The sequence below is a fragment of the Scyliorhinus torazame genome, chromosome 2 (assembly GCF_047496885.1).
Source record: "Scyliorhinus torazame isolate Kashiwa2021f chromosome 2, sScyTor2.1, whole genome shotgun sequence".
Lineage (NCBI taxonomy): Eukaryota > Metazoa > Chordata > Chondrichthyes > Carcharhiniformes > Scyliorhinidae > Scyliorhinus > Scyliorhinus torazame.
In genome coordinates, this window is record NC_092708.1 from 111193081 (window position 1) to 111211311 (window position 18231).

Sequence of the window (18231 nt, forward strand, 5' to 3'; positions counted from 1 at the left end):
TGGATCTTCTGCCGTGCAAGCTGATCTGGCTCTTCTGCCACAATAGCTGATTCAGGAGCCTTTGCTAGATTGAGGAGTTTTGGTCAATCCATGGTGCTTGTGCTCGAACGCAGAACTGCATGCCCATCAACTGGTGAGGCATCCAGTGTCGGCATACTTTTGGATGATTGTGCAGTTGCAGGCAAGTCTCCGATTTCAGGAATGATCTGCAAACCCTCGCATTCCGGTATCTTAGCTGAATCAATGTCCTCAACATTAGGTGTTGCTTCTTCACTTTGTGTTTTAGCCTCAATTAGTGGCTCATCCTCATCTGATATGACGATATATGCTTCGTCTTTTGTTGGAGAACTGGATGAAGATGTATCATATGTTCAGTCTTTTTGTGGACTAGCCTAGAGTTTTGGGAATCTACCGCAGGAACCATTCCGTGAGGATGGGATGATTCATCATACACCTCTGGAGCCAATTTCTCCAAATTGGGGATTATTTCTTCAGTTACCTTTTGGCTGTGCACAGTTGATTTGCTCTCAGCTGATTTGTCTGGTGTTGCAACCTTGCTTTCAACCTCTGCACACTCTAGCTTAGAACTATTGTTGTCCTGCACAAATTGGAAGCTACTTGTTCTTACGTCACCAATACCAAATAAATACATTTTCAGGGTCTTCTTCGACTCACCATCTGCTTATTCATCTTAATCAGCATCATCGGCTGCTGCTTCGCCTGTGAAGTATGACATTGCTGTTGGAATAATGAATTCATGGAAACAATAACGAACTGTAAGGTCAGTAGCAAGTCATGCCGCAGAACCTTCATCCAGTTTCCCATTCTCTGGAACTTCAGGCAGACTAAAAAGATTGAAGAGTCATTTGGTGCAGTTTTTGTAACTGTTCTACCAGTGCGCCAACCCTTATGCCTCTGCTTCATTTTAATGGTCTTCATGGTTACGTGTTTTCCTTCCTTTTAGTTGATTTGGGCATCCTGTGCATCCTATATTTTGTGGTCCATCAAAAAAAGAAAAAAAATCTGACTCATCAGGCTAGGACTTCATTGTGTATGTCTTGATCAATGCGTCATCTGGCTCAAACGTAAACTCCAGAGTAAAACTCATTGGCTGCCCTGGACCGAAAATGTCACCTCTAAATCTTGTAAAAACTTTAGGATGGGCTCATCATGCTTCTGTATCATGTCACTGAGCAAATCCACTTTCTTGAAGACTGTTAACCAGAATTCTGGAATTCCCTTTGGCTCCTCCATCTCTTTTATCTGGTTTATCCTGTTGCTCGTAGCTCATCGGATAACTGCACCATTATATCTCGTTGCCAGACGCAATGATTTTCTGTCACAGCACGGTCTGGAATGTATAGCCATTCAATTAGGTTCAGGGCCTCACACACGTCCGCTCCAATGATGGACTTGCACTCGTGTCCACATTGGAAAATGGTATGATGCGACTTCTGTTATGTACCCATGTTTCGAGTTCACATGCTCCCAGAGCCGCAATCTCATTCCCATTGTAGTCTCTCAGTAGTCTTGTTTGATTGACAACTTTCAGTTAGACTCGCAGCCCGTTCAATCGGACAAACTGAGAAGGTTGGCCCTCGCTCCCGTTTCAAGCTTGTATTTGATCAATGTGGCATTCAGCATCACTGGAATTGTCCACATGTCTTCGATCGTATCAGCATCACCATCATATTGCCGCAACTGGTCAGTAAGACTTCTTCACTCCATGTTCAGACTCATCGTGCCTAGAGTCAAAATCAGATAAACGAAAAACAGGTCTTCAATGGACATCGCATCAATTGCATTGACTGATCCTGTTTGGTCCACTGCTGGACACGAAAAACATTGTTTTGCAAAATGATTTATTTGGCGACGCTTGGAACACACCTTCCCAAATGCTGGACCTTACCGTGGCCCATGCCAATTGCCACATTGCTGGCATAAAATGGCGGATCCGGTTGGCTGCTTAAAATGGCTGCCTGCACGGACACCACATTTTTTATTCAACTGCGTCACAGTGCTGATGGTGCTGCTGTCTTCTTCAAGATTAGCGCCAAAATGTTTCAGGTTGAGCGTACTAATCTCCTGTGCAGCAAGCTCATTTGCATGACAAATCTTCATAGTGTTTTCTAATTGAAGATCTTCTTCCCTCAATTGCCTCTCATGTACCTTATCATTCGATATCCCTAACACTTTGGGCAGCACGGTAGCATAGTGGTTAGCACAATTGCTTCATAGCTCCAGGGTCCCAGGTTCGATTCCCGTCTTGGGTCACAGTCTGTGCGGAATCTGCACGTTCTCCCCGTGTGCGCGTGGGTTTCTTACAGGTGGTCCGGCTTCCTCCCACAGTCCAAAGATGTGCAGGTTAGGTGGATTGGCTATGCTAAATTGCCCTTAGTGTCCAAAATTGCCCTTAGTGTTGGGTGGGGTTACTGGGTTATGGGGATAGGGTGGGGGCTTGGGTAGGGTGCTCTTTCCAAGAGCTGGTGCAGAGTCGATGGGCCGAATGGCCTCCTTCTGCATTGTAAATTCTATGACTATCTGATCGCGGATCATCGACAACTTCTAAAATTGCACAACTGTGGCTTCAACCACAAGTCGGTTAAAAAAACTATCAAAAGATTTGCCTGCTTTTTGGGTTCGCATACGAACCAGAGGGGGTCAGCACGGCGCTGGAGCGGTTCATGCCGCTCCAGCCTCCTTACGCGGCACCAAATGGGCGCCGCGCCAACCCATGCATACGCAGTTGGGCCAGCTCAATGCGCCATCCTGCGCATGCACGGGGAACTTCTTACGCGCGCCGGCCCCGACCCGACATGGGGTCGGTGTTCAGGGGCCAGCTGTGCCGGAAAGTAGGCCCAGGGGGGTGGGGGGGGGGGGGGGGGGGGGGGAAGAGGAAGAGGCCGGCCCGCCAATTGGTGGGCCCCGATTGCGGGCCAGACACCATTGGAGGCCCCCCCCCCCCCCGGTGAAGGAGCCCTCCTCCCCTCCCCCCCAGGCTGCCCCCCGAGTGTTCTCGCAGAGTTCCCGCCTGCAGCGAACAAGGCAGAACAGCGCTGGCGGGACTCTGTCACGTCAGTGCCGGCCCTCGGCCCATCCGGGCTGGAGAATCAGAGGCCCAGCCGATTCCAGCGGCCGGCGCCGCGCCAAACACGACGGCACAAATGGCGGTGATTCTCCGCACCTTAGAGAATCGCGTGCCGGTGTCGGGGCGTCGTGGCGCTGTTGCTCCGATTCACCGGCCCAGCGTGGGGCTCAGAGAATCGCCCCCATAATGTTCAAACGTTTCATTTTTCTTCAGGGAGCTATGCCGGTAAAGTACTTCATGACTTCAACGAAGCTCTTGCTTGTCAAAGGCGAAGGCATTGTAAATTGCTATAGCTTGAGAACCTGCTACTGTGAGGAGCAACACATGCCTCTCCTCAGGCTGTGCCTGCAGGCCAAGGGCTGAAACAGAGTTTGAATTGCTGCTTGAAAACATGCCAATTTCCGTCTACTTTATCGGTGACGTGAAGCTGGTGAGGTGCCTTCAGGCCTTCCATCTCTAACTTCACAGTCTTTCCGTGCGTTGAGTTCCCATTGATTACCAGGAAGGTGGAAGAATTTTTCTGTTTTTTCTTCAGCCAGTTTCGTCCCGTTTTCTCTGTTATCTTTAATTGTTCCACACTCTTGGTATCGTTCTGTGTTATGGCAGTAGTAAAGATCAACACAGATCATCTAGTTTTTTGTCTAGTAAGATGATTTATTAACAAGATGAACATGTGGAAAGATAACTGACGAACCATGATACAAACGGTGTCGAAATAAATGAATTCAGTGATTTCTCCTGGAGCTACTTTTAGTGCAACTATCCTCTTGTATGACTTACTACTAACTGCCCGATATCTCGAGTCACATGGTAGATCTCCATTACCACCTGCTGGTTGGAGGTCGTATCGATAACTATGCACAGGCATATCACCACACTTGTATTTACATAGCACCATTTGATGCGCTAAAAACCTCCCAAGTTACTTTACAAGCGTTAACAAAATTTGACAGCAAACCATATAAGGAGATTAAAAGGCAAAAAGCTAAGTCAGTCAATGAGGTAAGTTTTAAGGAGCATTTTAAAGGAGGAAAAATAGAGAGGCGGGGAGAGAGGGAATTCCAGAGCTTAGGACCTTGGCAACTGAAACAGAGCTGCTATTTGGGAATGACCAAGATGTCAGAATTGGCAGAGTGCGGAGTTCTAAGACGAGCTACAAGACTGGACGAAATCACAAAAGTATGGAGAGGCACGGTCATGAAGGAAAGTGAGAATAAGGTTGAGAATTTTAAAATGGAGGCACTGCTTAACTGAGAACAAATGTAGGGGAGATGAGTGGACAGGACTTGGTGTGAGTTAGGACCTGGGCAATTTAGATCATAGAATTGGCTGTGCAGAAGGAGGCCACTCACCCATCGAGTCTGCACCGGCCCTTGGAAAGAGTACCCTACTTAACCCCACATTTCCACCCTATCCCAGTAACCCCACCTAACACATTTGGACACTAAGGACAATTTAGCATGGCCAATCCACCTAACCTGCACAACTTTGGACTGTGGGAGGAAACCGGAGCACCCATAGGAAACTCGCGCAGACACAGGGAAGATGTGCAGACTCCGCAAACAGTGACCTGGCATGGAATCGAGCCTGGCACCCTGGAGCTGTGAAGCAACTGTGCTAACCACTGTGCTAACGTGCTGCCCATATATCTCTGAATGATTTCAAACGTATGGATTTTACAATCAGGTAGACGAACGAGAAGTGTATTGGAATTGTCGAGAGCTAAGAACTGGAGAAATTGGCTAAAAATAGTAGTTTCAGCGCAGTATAGACTGAAGAATTCAGCGACACAAATGTGGTGATACACTGCCAGTCACTGGTGAAAAGGTGTAATTACAGTGACAAGGTTACGAAGGAAGCTTAAAGAATTTAGAAATGGAAAACAAGGGGCAGCACTGTTGCCTCATGGCACCAAGGTCCCAGGTTCGATCCCGGCACTGGGTCACTGTCCGTGTGGAGTTTGCACATTCTTCCCGTGTTTGCGTGGATTTCGCCCCCACAACCCAAAGATGTGCAGGGTAGGTGGATTGGCCATGCTAAATTGTCCCTTAATTGGAAAAATTAATTCGGTACTCTAAATTTTTAAAAAAGAAATGGAAAACGGTTGGAATAAATGTGATAAAATTGAAATAGGAAAAAATGTTTTGTGAACTAAATGTAAGATTTTTAATTAATTATGGATAATGCAACAAAAAAAAGAGTTATAAAGTTACCAGGGGGAAATTTGTATTGGTGAATTTCAACAAGATAGTTTTCAACTGCCTTTAAGATGTAGGCCTTTAAGATGTAGATTTATTTTATTTGTAAATTAATGTTAAGTTACACTGCTGGAATTCTGAATAATTAATTATTATTGACAAAGAAATGTGAAGGCAACTTTTATACATCATAAAATTAGAATCAAAGTATAAAGATCCTTCACACATCTTCTCTACTGAGTACTATCACACTCTGTGTATACTTCACCCGATGCCTGTGTCTATGTATTTACATTGCGTATTTATGTATGTCCTATGTTTTTTCATGTTTGCAACCATCTGTCTGGAATGTTCGCGGAACATTTTCACTGTACCCTCAGTTCACGCGACAATAAACCACATCCAAAATCCAAATCTTTCTGGTAATCCCCGTCGGTCCCTTGCTTTTTCCTTTTAATTTCCATTATGCTGCAATTTCATTTTTTGTATCTGGACAGTTAATGGGACCCATGCCCTTAAGAAGGACTTCACCTTTAATTGTGATGTGCTGTTTGGTTTGACATCAATGATGTCATATTTTGATGAACTTAGCTGTCAGCCAATGGACTGTTTCAGATTGCCGGGCCTTTAAATGGATTGTGCCGATTGGTCAAGTTTTCTTCTAGAATGTTCCTCTCACTGTGAGACTGTGTCTACTTTTAGTTTTGTTTTGAACTCAGAACTGAAGGAGGCTCTTTTGAGTTTCTCTCTCCTTGAAAGGGTACACGTCTCTAACACCTGGGGCTGGATTCTCCCGCCCCACCTGCCTCAAGAACGCCACGGGTGAGCCGCACACAATGGAGAACTCCATTGACCTCGGGCGGTATTCTCTGGTCGCCGAGCAGACGCAGCCAGAGAATCCCACCTACCGGTTGGAGACCCTGTTTTCTCCTCAGTAAAGGAGAGGACATTCTGGTGTTTCTGGAAACCAAGGCAGAGTAAAACCCAGGCTGACACCTGGATTTGAGGGGAGACAAAGAAAATCTTAAGAAAATCAATACAAGCCGACAGCTGAAAGCAGGGTCATTAGTTTAAAAACCCTTTTAAAGTCTCATGTGGGGAACTCTGTACTTATCTGAGAAAGGCTGTTGATCATTCTGGTGGGGTTGCAAACAAATAAGAATTATACAAACATGAGACTGTGAGGGAATCTTAGAGGTGGGAGTTATGACTGCTACTGCCAGAAGATCCTTGTTAGCAATCCAACCGGTGGTTCTAAGGAAGCACAGACTGCTGCTGCAACAACTTCAACATCCGAAGCAAGGACACTCAGCTTCCATTTCATATTAATCTTATTATTTTACCCCTCCCTCGGTGTGTGTCTGTTTTGTGTGTTTGGTTAGAGAGTGGAATGGTAAAATCGGGAGTAGTAGATTAGCTGGCCGTTATGCAATAATAAATAGTGTCTATCTTATCTCATTTTGTTCTAATGTTGGATTCAATATTTTCCTGCTTCTGTAGTAGAAAGATTCAACAACGCTCGTTGAGACAAAATAACAAGGCTTTATTTACGAAGAGACTGCATGCAGTAATGGCTGAAATTTGAGGTCAGAGAGCAGTTAGTGAAACTGCTGATTCCTTCTCAAGTCCGCGCTTTTACAGAAAATCAGTTCAGTATTTATACATTATCATTATCAAGATTGCTTAGTCAGGAATTCGATCGGAAGTAGAAACGGAAGGAATGCCTGCTGACTTTATTGGGCTCTTTGTCGCATCACTCACACCATTATCTTGTCCTTGGAGGGAACATTGAGAGGTCGGAGGAGACTTATTTCTTCCTGACCTTATGACGAGTTAGTCTTATCAGGAGTTGCCGAGGTCCGGTATTTTGGAATGGCTTGACCTTCTCTGATCTTATTCATACTTCAAGTTATGCAGAGTCGGCCTTATTAGTCTTACAGGGGTCTGAAATGGTTAGGGCAGTATTTCTTACATTGTATCAAATATTTTGACCAGTCTTCCCATTGACCAGTTTTCCCATCATGCCATTACTTTATTCGTACCATATCACACTAAAGAGTTGTGTTTCACTTACATATCTGGTGCCTGTAAGTCATTGGGGCAGTCAAGGGCCAAATATCTCAGAAATGTTATACAAATTATTAGTTAATTCACTTGTGTCGGGACTCCAGGGTCTGTGGAATCAATTGCACAATAGCCCAGGGTGTCATAACAAAAGAAAAAAATGCTTTTCCATGTCTTAGTGTATAATGAACTACAGATAAAGAAGGTTGCAGATTTGATTTCCGAAGTGCAAGGTTTGTAGTCCTACAGAAATTGATATTATTCAAATTGACAGGATGTAATTAGTGGTGAATCCCATAGATCGCCTGTTGGGAGCTCTATTTTTTCATGGAGGAGAAGGAATATCACATTTCTCTGACAGTAATGAATTTGGGATATGGGAAACTGAGTATGCCTGGCATAGACAGGTTAGAGCAATAAGAATGTGGCAAGTTCAGTTCAACATAAATAAGTAGTCTATTTTAAGAAGAAAATATAAATATACCTTAAATGAGAACATTATCAGTAGAATTGGGGAACAGAATGTTCCACCGATGCAGATTCACAGAACTTTAGAAATTGAATTGCAGGTAGAAAAGCCATATAAAGAGCAATGGTAGCTTTTTCATGTTAGGGACATTGAACCCAAAAGTAAGAAGGCAATGATGAATTAATATGAAACAAAGGCCGAGCTAAAGTGTACTGTGCAATTTTGGGTACACTATGAGAGAAAGAATATTGGAACCATGAAAATGGTAAAACATATCGTTGGTTTGCATGGGGATAGAAAATCAATGATTTGAGATGGGCCTGCTTGGCAGACCCCGGTGAGGTGTGAGTTGACATAATGGGCTTAAGGTGGGGGGGCATGATCTTGGGGCAGCGGATTGCCTCCAATGGGCATGGGGGACCGCCATCCTGTCCACAATGAAAGCTGCTGTGCTGCCTGCCTTGCTTCCTCCTTACTCTGTCTCACATGTTACAGCGGCAGAGATGGAATGGGAACCGTAAGTGGTCATTAATAGTCCACTTACTTGCCTCAATGGGTCCAAGGGAAGGTAGGCCAACTGAAACCTAACCCACTCAATGCAATTTGATAGACAGTTTGGGAATGGGCGTGAAGACAGGCGAGCTATAAAATTCAAACATCCATTCTATTTATACCAAAAAGATGCAGTTGACTTGAAAAGTGATGCTGGATTGACTGCTTCAGACAAGGAAATGGAGGAGTCAAATTGAAAATTCCAGAGTTTTTCAAAGGTTTCAGAGGGCATATAGTGAAATATTATTTCCATTGCTCTTAATTTGAAGAAGGCTTATTTAGGATTAGTACGAGACAAAATGATTTCATTTGAGGGTTATTAGAATTTTGAAACCAAGAATATTGTAAGGTTCATCATTCGCTGCCAATTATTCATTCTCTGCTCAGAAATCAGCAGAGCATAGTCAGTAGATCCCAGCTATCGTCTCTTATTAAAACGCATGGGATTGCATTCCAGATATGTTGCTGACACTCAGTTTTACTCTTTGCTTCACATTGATTACAAGGCTTTTGCTCAAATCTGCAAGTGTCAGATGAATCAAAAATTCTTTCAAATCAATGAAAACAAACCTCAAGCCATACCTTTTTGGCTTCCATCTGCATAACTTACCAGCTGTGTTGGGCCAAGTTCAGTAGTTTGGAGCCTTTGAGTATTCATCTAGAACTTATACTCGTTTCCCTGTATCTGTTCTGTTACAAGATTGCTTCAGGACACAATTAAAATATTTCTGCCTGCAGTCCATCCTCTGCTCCACTGAGAGGAGAATTTAGTTCATATCTTTCTGCTATTTCTCAAATTCCCTTCTTTATGCCCTACCTGCTTCTTCCTCTTCATAAATTCCAATATATCAAGAATGCTGCTGACTACATCTTTGCCAGCTCAAAGCTCCGCACTTGCATCACTTCATTTTTTTGCTAGGGTCTTTCTTACTACCTTCACCAGAGTTGCCGACACTAAGGTTCAATTGCAAGGCCTTTAGTCTGCTGACTATAGTCTGCTCTTCTGATACTATTCTTTATACTTCAACCTCAGTGGATGCTTTTTCATACGTTTCTCTGCCTCTAGACATTCTCCTTAAATCCCACCCCTCCTGCTTTCAAAAACTTCCCTTTAAAATTTCCTATTATCTTTGAAACATCCGCACCTGTTCTTTCCTTTGGTTTAGTGTCCGTTTGTTGCTCTTCCCTCCAAAAATTGCTCTGTGATAGCTTTCTGATAACAATCCAAATGTATTTTGAAGTGCTGATATCTAGCTGGTTCAGTTATGTCAATGATTACCACAAGGTAGATAGGGACGAGTAAGGGCATTCAGTCTATGGGCGCAATTCAATGGAAAAATTTATAAGTGTAATTTTGGGCGTGTTTGGCAGGGTGTTCCTTGATGACCACGTTGGCGAGATCGCGACCTGTATTCAATAGCACTTAGTGCTGAAAATGAGCCCCCACGTGAATCTCGCCATTACTGGCTGTCTCACCGTCTGATTCGCCAGACTCTCACCTCAGCGTCTCGCCGCTAACAAGGGGCAGTTGCTTTTAAATGCTCCCTCACCACTCAAGCATCTCCAAATTTTCCTCAATTTTGGGCTACCAATTTACAATGACTGAATGAATTAGTTAATTTATTGCATGGTATGCTGGGGTTTCCCAATCTTTTGGGATTATCATGTAATTCAATCTATTTCTTCATTAATCCATAATTCAAATTTAAGTGTGGCTCTTTTTTGTACAGCATCATAACTATCAACTGCTTTAAGGTGAAACATGGCAGTGGTTAGATGCACACTGCTCGAACAATATGCCTCAGCTCTGAAACATTGCATCAGCTTTTTCATTTCTCAATCATGTGCCAAGCTGGGGGTAGTTTCAATTCTGGGTGTGTGCATCTCCACTGGGAGCTGGATTAGGTCTGCCCAGACTCACTGTACATAGGACTTTTGAGTTAGGATTCAGGAAAATATCCTCGCTGGCCCTATATTTTCTGGTTCCCAAGTGTCAGATTTTGGGGGTACCCAGAAGTTCCCAGGTAAGGGTTTACCCGGCAATTGTCCAGAAGCACTATCTTTGGACTGGATTTGAATTGCACTGCGAACCATCCGAAGTGAGATTTTAGTTGCTAACTTTGCATAGTTCTGCCAGAGTAAGGCTAATAGCTACTCTAAAAGAGTAAGAAGAAATAAAAGCACTTCCAACTTCAGAATAACTATTTTAAACCAGACCGAGCCTCAGATGGGACACCATCCCCCACCTCGAAAATAAGCATACCACCCCCCACGGTATGCCCATCCACAACTTCAACACCTACTGATGTTTGACCCAACCACCACTCCCTCCGATGTCCAGCCTCCTATCCATGTCTGACCCCCACACCCCACATTCCATGCGCTTACCTTAGACACTCATCTTCTCCCTGGCCTGTTATTTTCAATGGCATAATTACACTCAATTGCTTTATGTCAGCTAGTGCTGTAAAATAGGGGACATGCTTTCCTTCGCTCCGGTTCTTTTACACTTCAACGATGGAGCTGGGCACTCACTGTTCAGTTTGAACCTCACCCTGAAAGGTCGGGTGAGAAAGAATTTTAGCGCAGTTAAGTCAGTTGCTACTTGAGGAATTATGACCATCATCTTGTCAATTTCAGTTGAATTTGAATTTAAAACTTCAAAATATGATAAGCTAGTGTGTAGCTCATGGCAGCAGTCAACACCTCAAAGTAACTTAAATCTTCGAGATGATTTTAACAATTACAAAAAAGTATCGGGGTTAAAAAGGAGGTAATTAGATTGTGTTGGAAGCATTCAAGTAGGGCAAGGTAAGCCTAATCTCCAGTTTGATTAGTTTCAAAACCAAGCACAGTACTCGAGGGATGCAGATATTAAGAAGAAAAATTGTTTCCTTGCAGTGATATACTGATGCAGCTCAAATGTTTCAAAACTGGTTAGTTACCTACACCTTCAACGGAAATGACCATGGCCTACACAAATGAGCTGATGCAAACAAACACTCAAAGAATATGCACTGGAGTCGTTTTTTTTTAATAATTAGCAATATCCAAGTACAAAATTAAGGGATTTCACCGGAAATAAATTTCTGGATTGCAGCAACTAGTAAAGAAGCACCAGGAACTATTTTCTAAATTAAAATCTAATTACAAAAAAAAGCAATATCCATGATTGTAAAACACGTAGAAAGAAACAAATAAAAATGTACGCACATGGGGCAATTCAGTGCACATGGTATTAAAATAAAATCCTATTATATCACATCATAACATGTTAAAAATTGATGCCCTTTAAAAGTCAATTTATCATTAAATATTTTGAGATCGATTTATCTCAAGATCCGCATGCAAGCTCTTTTGTAGTCTTGCAATGTTAGCATCGAGGGTTGCTAAACTATTCCTGAAGTCTTGCTCATCATGAGAATTAAATGAAGAAATAGATGACATACTCCAGCCAGATTTTATAGATCTATAATCAGTACTTGAGAAACTTGAATCTACCAGTGAAATCTTGTCTTTATGTAATTGTGTCCTGTTTCTTTGATGTGAGAGAGATGTACATAAATTTAAATTGGATTTTGGAAAGGCTGTAATGTTGCCTGGAAAATCAAGACCAGTTATGTCTAAAGATCTTAAATGAATCTGGTTATTTTCTGCCACTGCCATTCTCGATGAATAATCATTTACTGCAGTCTTTTCCTTTAACTTGTGTGTGTTGGATATTTCTTCAGGAAGAGCTGTTTCTGTTTTTTCTAACCCATCTGGGATACACGTCATTACCACCATTCCATTACTTGAACTTTCATTGTTATAGTGTAACTTATTTGATCCAGTGTTCAATTGTACAAATTTCTTCCTTTCTTCAGGTTCATTTTCTTGCTTGGAGGCATTGCCAACTAATGGAATGTATGTGGTTTCATCCAAGTTAGAGTCCTCATATCCTCTAGCAGTATGATTTTCAGACTGTGCACTGTACCTGGAAAAGCTTGTGGGTGAAGATTTTGCTGACAGACCATTACTTTCTGTGGTTGCAGTTGTGAAATAAGGTTGAACTGGAATGGTCAAAGATTCAGATATTTTACATGATGACAGAGCTGGTGCGTCATATTCAGAATTAGTATCCAAATTTTTCAGATAAACAGTCACAGAGCTCAAACCTGAATCATCCTGTAGCTGTTTCTCATATTCCTGCAGGAGGTTTCTCGTAAGTCTAGATGTGGGTTTGGCTTTCATGCAATCTATGCTAAGATCAGAAAGGAGTCTTGCCATGCTGCTTTGCAGGTTTCTGTTAAAACAAACAAGCAATATAGTCAGTTGGTGACAATAGTTAACATTTCCCAACATTTATGAAAATAACTAATATTACATCAATAGAGTAGTTACCAAAATTGTGTTCAGGAACAGGAATACCCTGCACGTTGGCGGTGCAGAATGAGAGATACAAGTTATGATAAAATAAATTTGAATTTCTGGTCTATTAGCCATTTTTGGCTTTTACATAGATTGTGATCCGGTGTTGACTGGATTTTGGGAGAGAGAAAAAGTAAATGAGTGTATGCTGGGAATCATGGCACAGCCTGGAATCATGACCATGAAGTTGGGTCATCCTGTTCTTGTTGCTGAAATGCTTTAAAAGCAACACTCAGGATGTTGTCACCCTGGCTAAGCTGGCATTCACTGTTACAAAAAGGTGGCAATGGGCTTTCTTCAAATGTTGCATTTCATGCCAAGGACATGTGACCCAATGACAATAAAGGAATAGCAATATATGTCTAAGACATGATGGAGCATGACTTGGATAAGAACTTGTAGGTGATGCCGTTCCCATGCACCTGCTGCCCTTGTCAGTCTCAGGTGGGGGATTTTGGCAGTGTTGCCGAAGAATCCTTGGCAAATTGCTTCAGTGCGTCCTGTAGATAGAACACACTGCAGTCATGGTTCAGTATGCAGAGCTGGATTTTTGTTTATTCTTTTAACAGGACGTGGGTGCCATTGGCTAGGCCATTATTTTTATTGCCCATCCCGAACTCCATTGAGAAGACGATGGTGAGCCGCCTTCTTGAATTGCTGCAGTCTATGTAGTGTAGGTACACTCACAGTGCTGTTAGGGAGGGAGCTCCAGGATTTTGATCCAGCGACATTGAAGGAACATTGATATATTTCAAAGTCAGGATGCTGTGTGGCTTGGGAGGGAAGCTTGCCGGAGAAATTCTCATGCATCTGCTGCCCTTATCCTTCTCGGTTGCAGATTTGCAGGTTTGGAAGGTGCTGTTGAAGGAGCCTTGGTGAGTTGCTGTAGTGCCTCTTGTAGATGGTACATACTGCTGCTGCTATGCATCGGTAGTGGAGGGAGTAGATTGTCAAGGTGGTGGACGGCGTGCCAAACAATTGGGCTGCTTTGTCTTGGATGATGTTGGGCTTTGTGAGTGTTGCTGGAGCTGCATTCACCCAGACAAATGGAGAGTGTTGAATCAAACTTCTGACTTATGCCTTGTCGATGGCTTTGGGGAGTCAGACGGCAAGTTATTCTCTTTAGAATTCCCAGGCTCTGATCTGCTCTGAGAGCCACAGTATTTATTTGGCTGGTGCCGTTCAGCTCCTAAAATGGTAACCTGAAGGATGTGGACAGTGGAGGATTCATTGATGGTAATGCCATTGAATGTTAGGGAGAGATGGTTGGATTCATTCTTGTTGGAGATTATCATTGCCTGTCATGAATGTTATTTACCACCCATTAGCCCAAGGCTGAATGTTCTCCAGGTCTGGGTGCATGTGGGCATAGACTGCTTCAGTATCTGAGGAGTCACAATTATCAGTGAACATACCCACTTCAGACCTTGTGATTGAGGGAAGGTCATTAATGGAGCAGCTGAGGAATTCCTGCAGAAATGTCCCGGGACTGAGATGATTGACCTCCAACAATCACCGACATCTACAGTTGTTATAGGTATGACTCCAGATGACACAAAAATTGGTGGAGTTGCGGATAGTGAAGAGGATTGTCAGAGGATACAGCAGGATATAAACTAGTTGGAGTCTTGGGCGGAGAAATGGCAGATGGAGTTTAATCCAGACAAGTGGGAGGTAATGCACTTTGGAAGGTCCAATGCATGTAGGAATTACACAATAAATGGTAGAATTCATGCGAGTACTGACAGGCAGAGAGATTTGGGCGTGTATGTCCACCAATCACTGAAAGTGGCAATGCATATGGATAAGGGGGTCAAGAAGGCATACGGCATGCTGGCCTTCATCAGTCAGGCATTGAATATAAAAATTGACAAGTCATGCTGCAGCTGTACAAGACCTTAGTTAGGCCTCATTTGGAATATTGTGTACAATTCTGGTCCCAACACTACCAGAAGGATGCTTTGGAAAGGGTACAGAAGTGGTTTACTAGGATGCTGCCTGGTATGGAGAGCATTAGCTACGAGGAGAGGTTAAATAGTGGAACGACGGAGGTTGAGAGGCGACCTGATAGAGGTCTACAAGATTATGAGTGGCATGGACAGAGTGGATAGTCAAATGCTGTTTCCTAGGATAGGAGAGTCAAGTATTAGTGGACATAGGTTTAAAGTGCGTGGGGATAAGTTTAGAACAGATGTGCGAAGCAAGTTGTTTTTGCACAGAGGTTGGTAAATATATGGAACGTGCTGCCAGGGGAGGTGGTGGGAGCAGGTATGATAGCTGCATTTAAGGGACATCTAGACAAATATATGAATAGGGTGGGAATGGAAGGATACAGACTCCGTAAGTGCATAGGGCTTTAGTTTGCGCAGTACAATGGTTGGCGCAGGCGTGGAGGGCCGAAGGGCCTGTTCCTGTGCTGTATTGTTCTTTGTTCCAACTGGTGGAGAGTTTTCCTCCTGATAGGAAGGCGGTAGCATAGTAGTAATGTCACCAGATTAATAATTTAGAGTTTCAGGTTAATGCCCTGGGAGTTGAGTTTGAATCCCACCATGGCAACTGCTGGAATTTAAATTCAGCAAATAAGCTAGACTCAATAATAGGTCAGCAAATTCATTGTCAATTGTCATAAAAACCCATCTGGTTCACTAATGTCTTTTAGAAAAACAAATCTACTGTCCTTACCTGGACTGGCCTACATGTGACACCAGACCCACAGCAATGTGCTGACTCTGAAATGGCCTAGCAAGCCACTCAGTTGTATCAAACTGCTATGAAGTCTAAACAAAGAAATGAAACCAAATGTATCACCCAGCATCGACCTCGGCACTGGAAACGACAACTGCAAACCTTGACTTGTTGACCCTGCAAAATCCTCCCTACTAACATTTGGGGGCCAGTGCCAAAATTAGGAGTGCTGCTCCAGAGAGTAGTCAACAACGGCCTCATATTCACGGAAGATTACTGTACAGTGTCCCAGACACCGCTATCACCATCCCTCGGAGTGGCCTGTCCCACCGATAAGCCAGAACTACCAAAGTGGGTGGCCTAGTGGTATTCAGGCAGAAAGAAGTTGCCCTGGGACTTCTCAGCATTAACTCTGGAGGCCACAAAGTCTTATGGCATCAGGGCAAACATGGGCATGGAAACCTCCTGCTCACTACCACATTCACCCACCCCACAACTAATTAATCAGTACTCCTCCGTGTTGAACAGCACTTGGAGAAAACACGGAGGGTGAGTAGGGAACAGAATGTACTCTGGGTGGGGACTTCAAACTCCATCACCAAGAGTGGCTGAGTAACACCGCTACTGACCAAGCCCTGGAAGACATAGCTAATAGATGGCAGGTGGTGAGGGAACCACCTATTTAACCTCATCCTCAATAATCTACCTGTTACTGATGCATCTGTCCCCGACACTGTTGGTAGGATTGACCACGGCATAGTCCCTGTATCCATTGAGGATACCTTCCATTTTGTTGTATGGCACTACCATCATGCTAAATAGGATAGATTTGAAGAGATCTAGCAACTCAAAATTGGACATCCCTGAGGGCCATCAGCAGCAGCAGTATACAACCAGAACCATTAACCTCATTACCCGGCATATCCACATATCTACTATTACCGTCAAGCCACGGATCAATCTTGGTTCATTACATGAGTGCAGGAGGGCATGCCAGGAGCACCATTAGGTATACCTATAAATGAGGTGTCAACTGGGCAAAGCTACAACACTAGACTACTTGTATGCATAACAGAAAAGCGGCTTACAGCTGACAAGAGCTAATGAATCCCACAACTGATAGATTAGATCTAAACTCTACAGTCCTGCCTCATTCTGTTGTGAAAAATGGTGGACAAGTAAACAGCTAACTGGAGGAGGAAGCTCCACAAATATCCCCATCCTTCATGATGGGGGAGCCCACCATATCAGTGCAAAAGACAAGGCGAAAGCATTTGCAACCTTCAGCCAAAAGTGCTGATTGGATGATCCATCTTGGCCGCCTCCCAAGCTCCCCAGCATCACAGATGAGTCTTCAGTCAGTTTGATTCCCTTCACATGATATTAAAATATGGCTGAGGCCACTGGATACTGCAAAGGCTATAGTCCCTGACAACCTTCCAGCAATAGTATTGAAAGATTTGTGCTCCAGACATAACTGCACTTCTAGCCTAGCTGTTCCAATACAGCTACAGCACTGGTATCTACTCAGCAATGTGGAGACGTGCCCAACTATATGCTGTCCACAAAAAGCAGGACAAATACAACCAGGTCAATTACCACCCCATCAGTCCACTCTCGATCATCAGCAAAGTGATGGAAGGAGTAGTCGACAGTGCTATCAAGTGGCACTTGTTCAACAATAACCTGTTCACTGAATGAATGGATGATGTACCCATCATACTGAGTGGTATTGACCTCTTAGAAAGTTTTGTTAGATTGCATCCATCCAGGCAGGTGGAGAGTATTGCATCACACTGACTTGTGCCTTGGGAGTGAGTGAAGAAGCTTTGAGCAGTCAGGAGACAAATCGCTTACTGCACAACACACCATCTCTGACCTGCTCTCGTAGCCATGGATTTATGGGTTGATCCAGTTGAGGGTCAGATCAATCGTGAAACTGAAGAGGTTTATGGTGGCAAAATAAAATTGATGGTGCTAGTTCTATTGAATGTCAAGGGCAAGTAATTAGGCTCTCCCTTGTTGAAAGTGTTCATTGCCAGACAGTTGGACGGTATGAATGTTACTTGCCATTTATCAGCCCAAGCATGGATGTTTGTCAGCATGTGGGCATGAATGACTTCATTCTTTGAGAAATTATGAATGTAGATGAATACTGCAATCATCAGTGAACATAGACTCCTTCTGGAGAGAAGGTAATTGACGAAGCAGCTGAAGATAGCTGTAACTCCTTGCAGTGATGTCCCAGAGCTGAGATAATGGAACCGGGAATAATAGGAACAGGAGTAGGTCATTCAGCCCCTAGAGCCTGCTCTATCATTCAATGAGATCATGGCTGATTTGTGGCCTAACTTCATTGCAATGTTAAGGTAAGCCTTTTTGTGACACTAATAAAGTGTATTATTATACCTGCCTTAGGACCATATCCCTCAATCTCTTTGTTCACAAAAAATTATTGATCTCAGATTTAAAATGAACTGATCGAACATCAATTGCTATTTGTGGAAGAGCAAAATACTTTTCAGGAACTTTTCAAGAATAGGTCAATCTTAATCTACAGAATGAACAAAATCCTTAATTTGAAATACCTCGTGCTCAGTTCTGCGCAGAAAAATAAATCCTACAGATTTTCTCAAAGGTGAGAGCAGATTTGCAAATCTCATACGTGTCGTGGGGAGATGCTTTTGAAGGTCGGAGATGTAGCTACAATTCTATAACCCAATCTAGTGCTGAATCTCCGACTCATGCTTTGCGCACACTTCAGT

General features: G+C 43.3%; 1 protein-coding gene across 5 annotated transcripts in view; it reads right to left on the bottom strand.

Annotated features, from left to right (window-relative positions):
- Positions 1-11386: 11386 nt before the first annotated feature.
- Positions 11387-18231, bottom strand: part of ccdc14 (coiled-coil domain containing 14) — a 104890-nt gene continuing 98045 nt past the window's right edge. For 4 of the 5 annotated variants that reach the window (XM_072475581.1, XM_072475587.1, XM_072475574.1 and 1 more), the window contains one exon: positions 11387-12656. In XM_072475581.1, coding sequence (XP_072331682.1) covers positions 11681-12656 — 976 coding nt within the window. In that variant the 3' untranslated portion in view covers positions 11387-11680. The remainder of the gene's footprint in view (positions 12657-18231) is intronic. The other variant, XM_072475594.1, reaches the window with a different exon arrangement.